We start from the raw sequence: 15,597 nt of genomic DNA on the forward strand, positions 1-15,597 counted from the left end.
TCCAAACATGCAGAGATGATCATTGCTGTCACACAGGACCTGATTTAGCTTCTGTTGAAGTCAATGGAAAAACCTCCCCAGTGATTTCACAGGGAAGTTGCATCAGGCCCGTAACACAGCAGGCCTGATTCAACACACACACAGAAAAGATCCTTCTATTGAGGATCTTACAAACGAGGATGTTGTAGTAGTTTTCCTGGGACACTATGGAGGTGAGAGGGAACTTTATCCACCCAGGCAGGATAGGATGGAATTCTAGTTGTAGGGGGAAAATAATCATCACATTAATCACACATGGTCTCAAACCAACGGGAAACCAGAGAGGCTCTTATTACACATTAGAAAGATAGATAAATTTTTTTTTTTTCCCGCTTCAGGTCAGAAGCCCTTCCCCTGTCAAAAATGTGATGTCTTCTTTTCTACCAAATCTAACTGTGAACGCCACCTCTTGCGCAAACATGGAGTTGCCAACTGCTCTCTGAGAAGAAACGGGCTTATCCCCCAGTCTAAAGAAAGTGATGCTGGATCTCATGATAGCACAGGTAGTTCTTTCAGGTTGTTCAGAATAACAAGACAAGTTGTGTTAATTTGCTTGGAGCCTGTAGACAAACGAAGCAAATACATTGCTGCATGACACAAGGCTTTAGTTAGCTTTCAGAGGGCGGAGTGGTGTTTGTTCAGAAAGAGCAAGCTGATAGGAACAAGGGTAGCTGCAATTATTCAGTAGTTTTTCTGTGTTGACTACATAGGAGAGACTGAACTTAGAGGGAAGCCAAGCAGATGGCTGTGTGAGTCTGTTGCCTGAAAATTGCTTAATATGCTACTGGTTATAGTTTGGACGGGTGAGCCTTCCTTGTGAAGTACATACATACTTCAAAGAGAGCTTCCGTGTCAGGAATCTTTTGAGTAGGTTTCATAGAAGTTGTGTTGTAGCAATGAATTTAAAAGCAGCAGAAGGGACGTGGTTTTGATTAGCCTGTCAATGAAAGTTACAAATCAACCCATTACACTGAACCCTGATTTAACCAACAGTCAGTTGCATCATACCTTCCTTCCATTTTTCTGAATTCCCATTTATATGAGGGTTTCCAATATCCACCAATTGTTTGATAGATGGTGGTGTACTGTAATGAAGGGAAGAGGGACCAGAATATGAATCCCTCGCAATTCCCTTTTAAACGGTGTAATACAGATCCGGCTAAGTGCTAGCCTCGCAATAAACTTTACCATGTTGGGGGACATGTTACAACACGATTTGGCCTTGCCTGTCAAAATGGGACTACACTGTGTTATAACTGTGTTAGCAGCCCTTAACTTTACAGGGCTATATAGCACAGTTTGGTGTCATAGATATGATATGGTTTGTTCCTGACTACACAGACAGAACCAAACCATGTTATAACTTGATCAAGCGGACTTCATGTTATAACATGATCCCCTGACACAATAAAATTGTGTAGACAGGACCCAAGGCCTGTTCTCTCCTTACAACAGAATTTTTAAACCCTGCTTGAAAGTTTTTAAACTTGGTTGTCGCCAAAGAGGTTTCTAACATGGCTGGGTTGCAAGGGTGGTTGCAATCAAAGTGAAATATTATTCAAAAAGGCGTGGTGTAGCCTCGGTCTCTGTCTAGGCAGTACATGATTGTTCTAGTACCATTTGGTTCAGTCCACACTACTTTGTCAAAGTAAATTATGTTTAAGTCCTGTTTAACTAGGCTATTGGGCCCGTGCTGGCAGGGCCTTACAAATCAAGATAAAGTTCAGATCTATCTCTATAAACGTCCGTTTGAGTACTCCTGGGGGAATTTGGTGCCAAAAAATTAAAAATTCTGCAAAACTCTGCATATTTTATTTGTCAAAATAACACAATATAATCATACCAGTTTCAATTATTTTCATAATTTATTTCAAAATAGCTGTCAGCAAGTATGTCTGTAATGTTTTTTGACAAATGGATTCCTTACTAGGCATATTAATAAGAACTTTGAGGAATTCATTTAAATTACAGTATAGAATTGTATTTCCTGCACCCGTCAGAGGCAGTGCAAAGGCTTGGGAGTGTCAGGGGTAATGGAGGAGGTGAGGGAGAGGGAAGGACACTCGGGTGAACCTGGAGGGTTGTTGGGGGAGAAATATGGAATAGGTTTATTGTGGGGGGAGGGGCAGGATTGTTAGGGAGTTGGGGAGCCTCCCCCATGTAGACCCTGGCTGATCCCAAGCCTCTCCCATTCAGTCAGGCACATCTGCCCCTGTCCCTGCACCCCCCATCCTGATGGGTCCCTGCAGCCTCCTTTCCATCCCCATATGTCCATGCACCCCCATTCCTATTCAGTCCCTGGCTCAATGCTGTCACCACACTAGCTCCTGAGCCCACTGTCTGTTCTCCTGCACTAGCCATTCTGAACCCCTGTCTGTGACCTCCCAGCAGCCGCGGGTGCCCCACTCTGTCCTAACCTGGCTCCACAGGCCAGGTGCTGTGACGAACTTCTACTCCTGGGAGAATTCTGTGCCACTGAATTTTTTTCCCCCCACAGAAAATACATTCTACCCCAGAAGTGCTTCAGTTCTGCCTTTTGCTCACCAGAGGCTGCTGTGGTACCAGAACAGCCTGCAACATTCATGCATCTGAAGAAGTGTTTTTTTTACCCATGACAGCTTATGCCCAAATAAATCTGTTAGTCTTTAAGGTGCCACCGGACTTCTTGTTGTATTCATACTGTTGGCTGTTCTGGTGCCACAGTGGCCTCTGGTGGGAAAAAGGTAGAACTGCAGCACTTCTGGGGCAGAATGTATTTTCTGCGGGGAAAAAAATTAATTTCTGCAGGACACGTGAATTCTGCACATGCACAGTGATGCAGAATTCCCCCAGGAGTAGTGTTGGGGAATGCAGTTACAATACAGTTGTTCCTCCCACAGCATAGTCTTGCAGCAAAGACAGGACCAAATAATCTTTTAATCATATTCCCAAATCATTGTACAGCCTTGGACTTGCAGTCTCCTTTCATTGTCCATGGTATGTAAAGAGCATAAATGATTAACGCAAATTGTATTTTTAAAATACTTTCTGTTTCAATGATACTACCCTAGAGACAGAGATGTTTTAATTCTTCTTCTGGCTCTTATAGAAGGTGGGTAAATAGTGTAGTCCAGCTAACATGGAAGAAGTTTGCAAGGGCTGTGATTTTAAAGGTTGTAAGGAAGATGGCTGTCATTAGCCAGTGCTTACCAGCACCAGTGTCACTGGAAAGAGGAAGGAAGGGATGTTTGGATGAGGGTTAGACACAACCACAAGATAAAGCAAAGAAGAAAGCTTTAAGGTGAGATGTAAAGACAGGAAATTCAATTTGAGAGGTCATGTAATATGAAACAAGTCTATAGGAGTTCTCAAAAACCAGGGTGGCATTTATGAATAGAATTCAGAGATGGATAGAGAATCTGTGAAAGTGAGAGAGGATGTCTATGTTCCCACTTCCTAGGTGAGAGAGTAGCCTGTATGCAGCATTCTGAAATGAAGGGAAGCTACAGAGTACAAACAAAGAGGAGTGTAACAGTACAGAAGAGAAGTCAGATTTCAGGCAATGAGGGGTGACTTGGTATAAGTCAGGGGTAGGCAACCTATGGCACATGTGCCAAAGGCGGCACACAAGCTGATTTTCAGTGGCACTCACGCTGCCCGGGTTCGGGCCACTGGTCTGGGGGGCTCTGCATTTTAATTTAATTTTAAATGAAGCTTCTTAAACATTTTTAAAAACCTTATTTACTTTACATACAACAATAGCTTAGTTATATATTGTAGACTTATAAAAAGAGACCTTCTAAAAACGTTAAAATGTATGACTGGCACACAAAACCTTAAATTAGAGTGAATAAATGAAGACTCAGCACAGCACTTCTGAAAGGTTGCTGACCCCTGGTATAAGTAAATGTGAAGCCCTGGGCCCAGGGAGAGGAAATACCCAGAGACAAAATGTGAGGGGACATAATAAAATATCCATATCTAACATATGAAAGCAACTTTATTTTACTGTTTCTTGTGACTAAAGACTGTATTCTAATTGATGCAGGGAAGGTGTGGAATTGGGAGTGGGAGTTAGGTAAGAGAGGGCCTCTCTATTCTGTAATACAGAAAGACAGACAAATATGTTCAGGAAGTGGTCCACAGTATGAGACAGTTGAAAACTACTTCCAGAGGTAACTGGGAAAATATTTACAAAGTAAGTATATTTAGTATGTTTAGCCAAATCCATCATTGCTTATCTCCATCTCTGTGGTCCGTCCTTACATCTCTCAGGCGCTGTCTACACTAGAAAATGATGATGTTACAACAACTGTTGCAGCCCCCAGTACATGTCAAATAGATCATTGTTACTTTCTAGCAGGACAGAGGGCTTGAAATTGCAGTCTCTGTGGCCGGCACATGCATAGCAACTTCAGGTTCCAGATCACAGTTAATGACAAAAGGAAGAGCTGCTTAGCACTAGAGCAGGGGTAGACAACCTATGACACGGGTGCCAAAGGCGGCACGCGAGCTGATTTTCAGTGGCACTCACACTGCCCGGGTCCTGGCCACCAGTCCGGGGGGCTCTGCATTTTAATTTAATTATAAATGAAGCTTCTTAAACATTTTAAAAAACCTTACTTACTTTACATACAACAATAGTTTAGTTATATATTATAGACTTATAGTAAGAGGTCTTCTAAAAATGTTAATATGTATTACTGGCACGCAAAACCTTAAATCAGAGTGAATAAATGAAGACTTGGCACACCACTTCTAAAAGGTTGCCGACTCCTGCACTAGAGTGTGTGACAAAGGCAAGAGCCATTAAGTTGTTTTAAAGCAAGTGCTATTGCTTAGTAGAGAATCTTGTGCAGAAGATGTATAATGATCGTTTGCATTAAGCCAGTGGAGTATAAAAACATTTTCCTGATTAAACAATGGAATTCATCTTAAAACAGCTGGGAAATTCTCTGGGCTTTGTGGTGTTTCAGATACTGATTTCTACTTCTTGGACATAATTAATGGACTCAGTCTTGAACAATTTCACTCATATCAGTCAATAGGACTGTTCATATGAGTAATTATTCATTTGAAGGTATTGCAGGATCAGAACCTGTATCAGAAGATAAGCAATATCGTGGCATCTGGTTTTTCACTAGTTACAGTATTTAATAACTTTTTTTTTTTTTGGTAAATTGGTGGTTTTTCCCACATTTATTACAAATTGATAGGATTTATTTATTTTAAATAAATTGTACTTGTCCTTTTATGCTTTTAATTTTCCCTTTAGTTGGAACGGTTTTAGGTGTATGACTGAAATCCTCAAATGTAAACTGGCTGTTTTTAAGGTGTATTATTCTCATTAAAGGTGACTAGATTTAATAGGGGTATCAATAATATATATTTTGAGTGAGTATGAAGAAGGGGGAAAAAACCACTTTAGAGCTTTGATATCATAAGCCTCTTGTGATTGGGCAGGTGTTCCCTACTTTGGTGGTGGAGCTAGGAAAAGCTGTACCTTGTGTGTTTTTAAAAAATGAAAAAAAAAGAAAAAAAACCTTACTACGTGGTTCCACCTAGTGGAAGCTGTTAAAATAGTGACAGAAAATGTGCCATCTTAAACACATGAAAGGTGGTGTTCCTTGGGATAGCCTAGAAGTTAAGCACTGTGATGGTGGTGAATGTAAATAGATGCTCTAATATTCTATATTGTTCTATCTTATCCTTCTGGCAGTGCCATTTGTTTCAGCATTATTTCTAGTGCTTTGCCCACCCCAGTTTTTAAATGTCTTTGTGTGATGGGGTTTCTACAACTTCCTTGGAGACTATTAGACCATTTTCTGATAGTAACTACTACTATTAAGGTTACAAAACAGTTTTTCCCTTATAACCCCCAGTTTTCCTGAGCCCCTTTGTAACAGACCTGTGAAATTGTTCCTAAAAATGTGTGCTGATCCAGATGCAGCAAAAAGTATCGCTCCCAATACATGCACATGCAGATTTTCACGTATTCCTAGCTTAGTTTGTATCTGAATCTGGAACAGGACACCTTAATAAGATGTCTAGCTTTTGGAATGGAAAGGTCTCACCGCTAGACTAGCTATTTCCAGCTCACAAGGTCTTCCCTGCCCTTCACAACTCCTGATAGGCTCTAAGCCCCTCTCTGCACTCCATTTCCTGATGTCAGAGACATCAGTTCATCCACAGGCATATCTGTAATCCACCCACCCTTTGGAATAGATCTCCTGCATTTAAGCTTCTTAGACATTTTTAAAACCTTATTTATTTTACATACAACAATAGTTTAGTTATATATATTAGACTTTAGAAAGAGACCTTCTAAAAATGCTAAAATGTATTACTGGCACGCGAAACCTTAAATTAGAGTGAATAAATGAAGACTTGGCACACCACAGCTGAAAGGTTGCCGACCTCTGGTGTAGATAATGATTAGTCCTGCCTCAGTGCAGGGGACTGAACTGACCTTTCGAGGTCCCTTCCAGTCCTACATTTCTGTGATTCTGTGGTCTTCCCACCCCCCACCAAAATGTATCAGGATTATGCTGTATTAAGTGGGTATGCACAATTACTAGAAGTTCTGCTTAGCCACAATATTTCTTACCACTGTGAAGGTGTTGCATTACAAAAACCTATTCCAAACTATCAAGAGCGTTATAACTATCTTACTGTCATCTCTGGTTGCTCTCTTTATATGAGAGAAGCTTATAATAAAAAATCTAGGCAGTTCTGAGACAAACTCCACATGCTGTGCATGTGTCAGCCAGAAAATAATTGTAAATTTTATCTGCATTTTTAAATCGCTATAGTTACTAAGAAGCTATTAGACTTGCAGGTAAACGCTAAATCCACTGTTAGTTATGCAGTGTTTTGGCTGCTAGTACATATAGCATGTTAGAGGTCTTTTCAAAATTATTAGATCCATGATAAATATAAAAGATGATACTGTTCACTTGATGAATACTAACATCTAGGTCTATATTAATGTTGCAAACAGTTGACTAAAGCAAGGAGAGTCACAGCTTTTGGTAACATGATTTGTCTAGCTTGTGTCCTGAAATCTTAACTAAAAAGAGGCACAACAGCTGCAATTATGTCCCATACATCAGTCTCAATTTTGGCATCCAAATCTGGTCTGGATTATTTTCCATTTACAAATTCACCCTCTCTCTAGAATTCAGAAGCTCTCTGTCTCTGCCTCCATTTTTCTTTAAAGAAATTAAGGAATTTAACTCAAACTGTGTTTTAAGCAATGTTAAGAATGTGATACAAGGTGATAAAAGCAGGGAGCCTTACAGTAGTTGAGGCTGATAACTCACCCTATGTCTGGTTGTTGCAGGGGTCACAAAACAGTGGGTGATGTCACCCATTGCTGCATTTTTGTCTTAGTTCAGTGTAGTATCATTTTAATAAATGTATTCACTATAGAGAACTGAATCCTGTACTGGCACAAACTTCCATGATTTCTATATGTCAGAGGTATGTCAATATGACCTATATCTGTATCTACCCAAATTTGGAATGTAACAATCTTTAACACTTAATTATACTAATTAATTACATTTGTTTTTATTTTGCAAAGGGGCTCCATTATATAGAAACCACTTCTTAAACAGACTGATCAAGTAATCTCTGAGAATGCATAAAAACTCTCCTGTATTATAAATAAAAAATAATTGCAGATCTTTGGTATGCATTTATAATAGTATTGCACTTACCTCCTCTTCTTTGATATCTGAGCATTACCATTTGTTCTCTGTAGTGAGAGTGATTATACTGTGGCTCAATGAAACTGAGACCCAAGAACCCAGTAGCTGTATGTTCGAGAAGAAAGTATGTTGTTACAGACTCCTAATGGCCTCATTTTTGGTGTCTGTTATGTTCTCTTCTCAGCTGTACATTTACTGGCCTTGGTGGTAAATAAATTGAATGAATTAGAAGTGATGCTAGTGAGTCTGTGATGCCTTGACAGGACACATAGTTAATTCTGCATCAGTGGAGAATATCTGACTTACAAAAATTTCCCTTTCTTTGCCTACAGACAGTCAGTCAGATCTGGAGACTCTAGGTGGGGTGCTGGATCTGACCTCCTGCGAGAGAGAGCAGCCAGAGGAAGAAATGGAGCTACCGGAAAACAAATGCAGTCCCAAGCAGGAGCAAAAGGTTGACTTGCCCCAAGAAGAAGAGGATGCACAAGAAAAAGCAGATGAGTACGAAGAGGGACCGGAGGAAGACTCTGTAAGTAACAAAAGCCTTGACCTCAATTTTGCCAGTAAGCTGATGGACTTTAAACTGGCAGAGAGTGACCAGAGTGCAGGTAACTGCTCCCAGAGTGAAAAGAAACACGCCTGTGATGTTTGTGGGAAAACCTTCAAATTTGCTGGCACTCTTGGCCGGCACAAAAAGGCCCATGCTCGTGAGGACAGAAAGGACGAAAAGAGCAGTGAGGATGAAAGCAAAAGTGTTCAGGAGGAAGCTGGAGCTCCCCTGAAGCAAGACTCCACTCTTGATCAGGAAGAGCCCCCAATGGACTTAAAGGTGCTAGAATCTTCTGTGGACTGTGAGGCAACAGGAAAAGAGAATGAAGAGAGCGAAAGCATCTCTGAGGGAGAGAGCACAGAAAGAAAATCCTGTGAGAAGAGTGATGATGACAAAAAACCAAAGACTAATGGGGCTAAGAGTACCACAAAGGCAGACAAGAGGAAGAAAGTCTGTACTGTGTGCAACAAGCGGTTTTGGTCTCTACAGGACTTGACACGACACATGAGATCCCATACAGGTAAGTGGAGAACATGAGACAGTATTGCAGGGAGGAGATTGCTGCTTATGGTCAGCATCCTGTGAGCTCTTCAGCCTGATGGACCTCAGCACGAGCAGGGACTTCTAATTTCTGCTGCACAGTCAAACTATGTTATGAGGCGAGTTTAAGTTTCTGTGGCAACATAAAATGAATTGGAGAGGAATGGGGAGAGAAGGGTAAACATTCAAAATCCTTTACATCTGCAGAAAGCTCTGTGGAAATACATAGTCAATGATATATTTATCTACCTGGCGAATAAGGGTAGTTGGCTTAAATTTTTCCAAAATTATTTTTCCACTTACGTGGTTCAGAATTTGGAGGTGAGGAGAGATCAGGGAAACTATTGCACAGATTTTATATCCAGCTCCTTGCCCCCTCCTCTGTGGCTCTGCATTTCTCTTGTATTTTGTTGCATATTGGAGTATAATGACACTATAAAGGGAATACATCGGAGGAGGGGAGTCGGTTTATCATATGATTCTAGAGACCCAGCATCTCCATGCCTCGGTGGATCTGTTTGATCACACTCTTTGCTATGTTTATCTGAGTGAGATGCAACGCCATGATCAGCTTCCAGTTTTCACTGCTAGACATGTGGGTTGTGTCACAAGGAAAAATTAGTTTGGTCTCATTCTTATATTTATTTGTGTCCATTACAAAATCACTACAACGTATGATACATCTGTGTTCAAGAAAGCCTTTGGGGAAAGATTCTTAAGTCTAACATAGCATTCTCTGATGAGCCAATGCTGCTTTTGTGCTTTCTGAGGATGAGCTCCTCAACAATCCATGTGTCAGATTTTTTTAATATTTTCATTGTTCCTGAAGGTTTGTTGGACTTGTCACTGGAGTCTTTCTCTACCCCACCCACCCACACTTTCTTTAACTTTTTAACACTTTCTGTAGTAGCCTTGACCAATGCGTGATTTTTTTCCTTCAAACATAATACATTTAACTAGCTTCATTGCTAGTTGTTTCTAAAAAATTGTTTTTGTGACCCTGTCCACATTTTTCCCCAACTGGGGCTATGTGGGGAAAATTTGTACAATGCCTGCCTGAAGAATAAAAATAAGATGCATGGAAGAGCCATTCACTCATCTCTAGTCCATTTCTCTTCCAATGCAGGGTGGTCCCTACAGTTTATTTTCTAGTATATTATTATACACCCTACAGTAAGTCTGTCTCAATCCATTGCTATGGGCTCTTCAAATTTATGAGCTCACTCTGTGCACTCATATTTTTTAAAAGATCAAGAAGCTATCATATTAGTGGAATCATGCCAAACTTGCATCATTTATTTTTCTTTCTGTTGATCATGGATGCAGGAGATGCAATGCACCAAAGGGCTTGTGCATCATTAAACAGGACCTGATTCTGAGTTACAGAATCTTTACAGCATTCTGCCAGTTTTTTGTGGAAAAAAAAAATGTTGGGGAGGAAAAAAACCAACAACTTTTTCTCCTGATTCTAACCAGAACCTTTTGAGAGTAAAGTTACTCTCTGCCTCAGAAACCTCTTATAAGCTTAAATGCTTTGCAGCTTGGTCTGCATTTTCACATTGAATCACTATGGGACTCTTTATTTTACTTAACAAGAGATAGAGTTTTCCTATATCAGAACTCGTTTGTAAGCAGCTTCCATTTCTAGTTGGTTTAATAATTTGTGTGTAAAATGTTCATCAGGGACTGAGGAAGAAATGTTTTCTCACATGCCGCCTAGCTTGTTTTTTAAATACTGATTGCCCAGAAAAACTGAGCCCATCATCCTCATTCCTTCTATGAACCCCAGCCCCTCTGTGCCATGGGCTAGTCTTTACTGTTTTGTGGTAATTTCCATCCTTTTGAGGGGGAAAGAAAGTCGTGCAGTCTGTTTATCCTGCAAAGGAAACTGCTGCCTCAATGCTGAGTTTCACAAACATCTTTGAGTTTCAAAAGACTTTTCTGAGCTTCTGGCAGAAAAAGTTGCTCACTTACGGGCACGGAATGTTAACAGACATGAATTATGGATGCTGAATACAGCATGTCAAATTACCCATCTACCCAAATTACAACATAGTCCCTTTAAAAAATACATGTTTCAGCAGATGCCTTTACAGTCCCCCCAGGTTTATGTGATAGCTAAGTGTTTAACAATGAATAACCATATGAGCTGGTTGTACTCTCTCACTACCAGATCCTGGCGACCTTGGGTAAGATTGAAGAATTCTCTAAAACCATTGGCTTGTGTTTCAGTAGGGTAGTTGCAGGTAAATTCACTATTAAATAGGCAATTGGGTACACAGGTAGACATACAGTTCAGTATAATTGTAGTTTTACAGCCAGATTTTGAAACCATATAGTTACACAGATTTTAGGTACAGAGTTGTTAAATATCAGTTGTTACAGAAGTGGTAAGTCAAGCATTTATTTGGTATATGACTTCAATAAAGCCAACACCTGCAAATGTTGGTGTCTAAAATTACACACTTAAAGAAAAGCAGCCTGATTTTCAGAGGTACTGTTTACATGCAGCTCCCACTGCGGAAGCTCAGTACCTTTCTGAATCAGGTCTCTTTCAATTAGGAACCTAACTGTCGGCCTCACTACTCAGGTAGCAGGTAGTTATCCAAGTCACATGAAAGGGAATCCTACAGTAAATGTTGGGACTAAACATTGTTGGGACTAGCCCTAGCGACCCCATTAAAAGGGAAATGTGACCCACTTTGGGGTCCCAACCCACAGTGTGAGAATCGTTGGTCTAGAGCAGTCTTGTATGTTGTATTGACCTGAAAAGAGAGAGGGAAATGTATTTATAATCTTAGTTATATTTTGGTCTTAATTCTGTCCTAGGAGAGAGACCATACAAATGTCAGACCTGTGAACGGACCTTCACTCTGAAACACAGCCTGGTTCGCCATCAGCGCATACACCAGAAGGTCAAGAATGCTAGGAACCATGAGAAGGAGAGTGACAAAGAGGAGACCCAGTCTAGGTGTGAAGAAGACAGTGAAAATGAGTCTATCCACAGTGGCACTAACCCCATCTCAGAAAATGAGTGTGACTCAGTTGCAGGCCTTGGTAACCATTCATCTGTCCCTAGAAACCGAAAAGAGAGTCTGGCCAATGCAGCGAAGGATTCCCTTTGCAGAGAGGAGAAAACCCCCGGACGAACAGCTAGTACTTGCCTTGCAGAGTCCAGCAAGAATGCACAGAAACAGATCACAAAAGATCAGGAATCTCGGGGTAACTGTGATCACGAGAGTCCATCAGGTTTCATTCAGGACTTGCTGGAGATGCACAACAAAAAATCTCCCATGAATCACATTCTTGCCTCTGCAGATAGTACACCTCAGCTTTTGGGAGTTGAGTGAATTCTTACTATGAAATTGGACCCATCCCAGCATACAAACTAAAACCAGCAGAGCAAGGTTTTTGGAATATATTTTGTAAGAGTGACCTTCAGCTGCGGGATAGTATGGCAGACTGGATTCAGTGCCATATGCCTTTCAGTATAATAATGCAAGAGACTACGGTATATACTGATTTGAGTGCCTTACTACTTTATTAGATCTTTTGGTATCATAGGTTTTTTTCAACAAAAAAATGATTTTTTTGTAATATTTTAATGAATTATTTGGAGAGGACCTTTTTCATTTAAGCATTAATGTTACCTTTTGTATTGGTGTGTGTGTGTGTGTGTGTGTGAGCTTGTTCTTGTATATCTGTTATAGTCGCTGTGTTTGTTCTCTGAGCTGGAAATAGGGGCAGTGGGGTGGGGAAGCCCTTGGATACCACAGCCAATAACTGGAAGAAAATTACATGTATTTCAGATGAGATAGCCAGAGGAAATATGTACAAGATGCTGATTTTTCTCAGTATAGACATTCTTGCATTTGCCATACGATGGAGCATTAATCCAGTTCCAGGTATTAACGACATGGTGGTTGAAGGTGTTCAAAGTTGGTTAAAGCCAAAACCAGGAAAGACAAAGAGCTTTCAACCTCATAACTTGTTTCCACTTTTCAGCATTAGAAATGGTAATCTAGTTACCATTTAAAGACATTCTTTCTGGCCATTGTGGACTGAGTACACAGAGAAGAGTTACATAGCAACTTAACCTATGGAAATTATGCACCCGCTGTTATATATGTTTGATTTGCTTCAATATATTATTATTATTATTATTTTATTATTATTTTATAAATTCATCAGTTTGCTAGTCTCTGCAGACAGCAGAAACGAATGGGCAATATTTGCCCACGGAGATCTACAGTGCAGCTTGGATCCCCTGTTTAAGCTTTCACCAACTCCCCTCTCATGTTGCAGCTCTTCTACTGTACTTAAATGGAACCCTTCCTCTGACTGGAGAATCAAATGGAGGCCAGCAAGTAATCATCACAAATGTACAGGGGAACATCTCACTAGTGATACCATGGGTGTGTGTGGGGAGGGTCATGAAAGGACTCCCCTTGCCACCTTGAGTGCATGAAGAAGGCACTGCAAATTGCTTGGTTCCGATCACATGACGTTTGTTACTAATGAGCAAAGTTATTTAGTCTTCCAGTTGAAAGAAAGCGAGAAAGAAATGCAAGCCTTACCGTGATCTTGCTACCGTCTTTTTCTAAAGCAAGAAAATACTACTGGTAATAAAACTACAAATATAAAACATGTTAAAAATAAATAAAATAAATTTAAAAAAAAACTTTCTTCCTGAGGTTTTGGGGTTGATGCTTGAAGACTAGTGTGTGTGTTTCTAAATTTCATATTGATAGTTTAACCGCTTTAATGCTGGGGGTTGGGATTTCTTCACAGGCCTCCTGTTGCCTACAACAGGAGATACTGCCAACCACCAGCATTTACTGGGTTAAGCAAAATGTATCCTACTGTAGCTGTGCATTTTTAGGTATGCTCAGCATCTGTTGTTCTTGTTGTCCTTCAGTCATGATCTCTGGGACAGACAGAGCCATAGTATTGCCGGAGTCTCACTGTGCCGTTCCACCACTTCAGCTCCCTCACCCACACTGTGATCCTCCCGTCCCTTCCCATGCAAAATCACATGTCCTACTTTCATTAGACTTGGAAGAAGAGGGCCTTAAATCAATCTCTCTCTCTCTCTCTCTCTCTCATATATATATATTTCTGGAGACTGAAATCCAACTCCCCAGAATTCAAAGGAAGAAAAATGTTCTCAAGTGATATTCTCGCATATAAAATAAGAAAAAAAAATAGTTGAGGTATATGTGATTTTTATTAGGGATGTATGAACCAGTTTTGAAATAAGTTACTCCAAATTAATAAAACTCAGAACCAATGATTCCTTTAAAACTTTACCAGGTGTGTTCTACTTAGTTTAAACCAGTTCACACATCCCTTAATTTTTTTTATTACTATTATAATGATGATAATTATTATATTATTTTGGGTATTTTTGGTTTTTTTGTTTGTTTGTTGTTTATTTTTAATTTTGGGGGTTTGGGTTTTTTTGCAGCTCTCCACACTAAACTGCGCAATATTGTGGGGGAGAAGCCATTACTAAACTGTATGCTGCAGAACAATGTAGCGAGTAATCAATTCCCAGCAGCCTGCCGGGACATCTGCTAGCAATAATCACTATTGATTTAAAGCTTTATTTAGCCTTTATCTATATCCTAGTAGATTATAAGGTCTTGCCACATTTTATTGACATTTTTATTAGTTGAGTTTGACTGAGAACTTTTTTGTTGTTGTTTTTTTCCCCAATATTAAACTGTGAAGTTTATAACATGTTTAAACTATGGGTGAATCTTAGGCTTAGTTTGCATGTTCAGCTAATTTGTCTCTCTCTCTTTTTTTTTTTTTTGTTTGTTTGAATCCTTTTATTTTTCCTTTCTCAGGGCTTTTACAAAAAAAAAATGGATCTTCTGAAATTCTTTTGTCAGAGTTGCAATGGACTTAACGATGAAATAATTCAATCACTACATTAAGCACTTGACTGTGAAAGCGCAAAAAGAAAAAGAGAACTTATGTTTGTGACTATTCTCAAATGGCTTTTTGGAGCTATGTGACAGTCTGATTCCATTTTCAGAATGATTCGTAATCTTCTCTCCCCTTCTGTGTGTGTGTCTCTCTCTCTCTCATTCTCTCTATTCAAGAAGGAAATTTAATCTTAGTTACTTCAGCCCATGCAGGAAACAATAATAAATGTGTAGAATTCATATTTTTTCTAAAGGGAACTTAAACTGCTGCTACAAGTTGTGTACAAGACTGGTTTATGCCACATGAACAGAGAATCACACATTTGTTTTGGTACTTTTATTCCTCTCTTTATTCAGCTGTACAGTACTTCCAAATTCAAATTGAAAGTAAACCTGTTCTGTATCAAACCATCTAAGCAATAAAATGTTATATTTAAAAATTATAGGTTGCAAAATGGACACGGCTCTTCTTGTGGGTTTGTTGTAACTTGCTTTTAAGCCTATCTGTGAAGGATAATACATAAACCAGAGTCTGAGTTTATGTATAGGGATGGTCTTATGGTTCTCCCTTGTTGTTGGGCTGTGTTTGAACTAGAGATGGTCAAAAGATTTTTGAACATTTTGTCCTGTATTCCAACCAGTTTGGGGCAAGTCACAGCTTTTGTAGATTGAAGATTTTGGTTAAAATTTCAGTAAAAAGTTGGGGCAAAATTTTCATGCCAGTTTCCTTGAGCCACCTTTAGTTTGAACCTCTCTTTCCACTTTTAAACTACAGCTTCATGATCGCATAAGTAAATAGCTTTGTCAGGGGCTGGCGCTGTACTTAAAGAATACTATTCATATT

General features: G+C 39.7%; 1 protein-coding gene across 1 annotated transcript in view; it reads left to right on the forward strand.

Annotated features, from left to right (window-relative positions):
* Positions 1–15,196, forward strand: part of RREB1 (ras responsive element binding protein 1) — a 147,519-nt gene extending 132,323 nt beyond the window's left edge. Inside the window, 3 exon segments of the mRNA XM_039524397.1 lie at positions 378–542; positions 8,063–8,800; positions 11,650–15,196. Of these exon segments, the coding sequence (XP_039380331.1) occupies positions 378–542; positions 8,063–8,800; positions 11,650–12,170 (1,424 nt within the window). The 3' untranslated portion in view covers positions 12,171–15,196.
* The last annotated feature ends 401 nt before the right edge of the window (positions 15,197–15,597 follow it).

This window comes from Mauremys reevesii, linkage group 2 (assembly GCF_016161935.1).
Source record: "Mauremys reevesii isolate NIE-2019 linkage group 2, ASM1616193v1, whole genome shotgun sequence".
NCBI lineage: Eukaryota > Metazoa > Chordata > Testudines > Geoemydidae > Mauremys > Mauremys reevesii.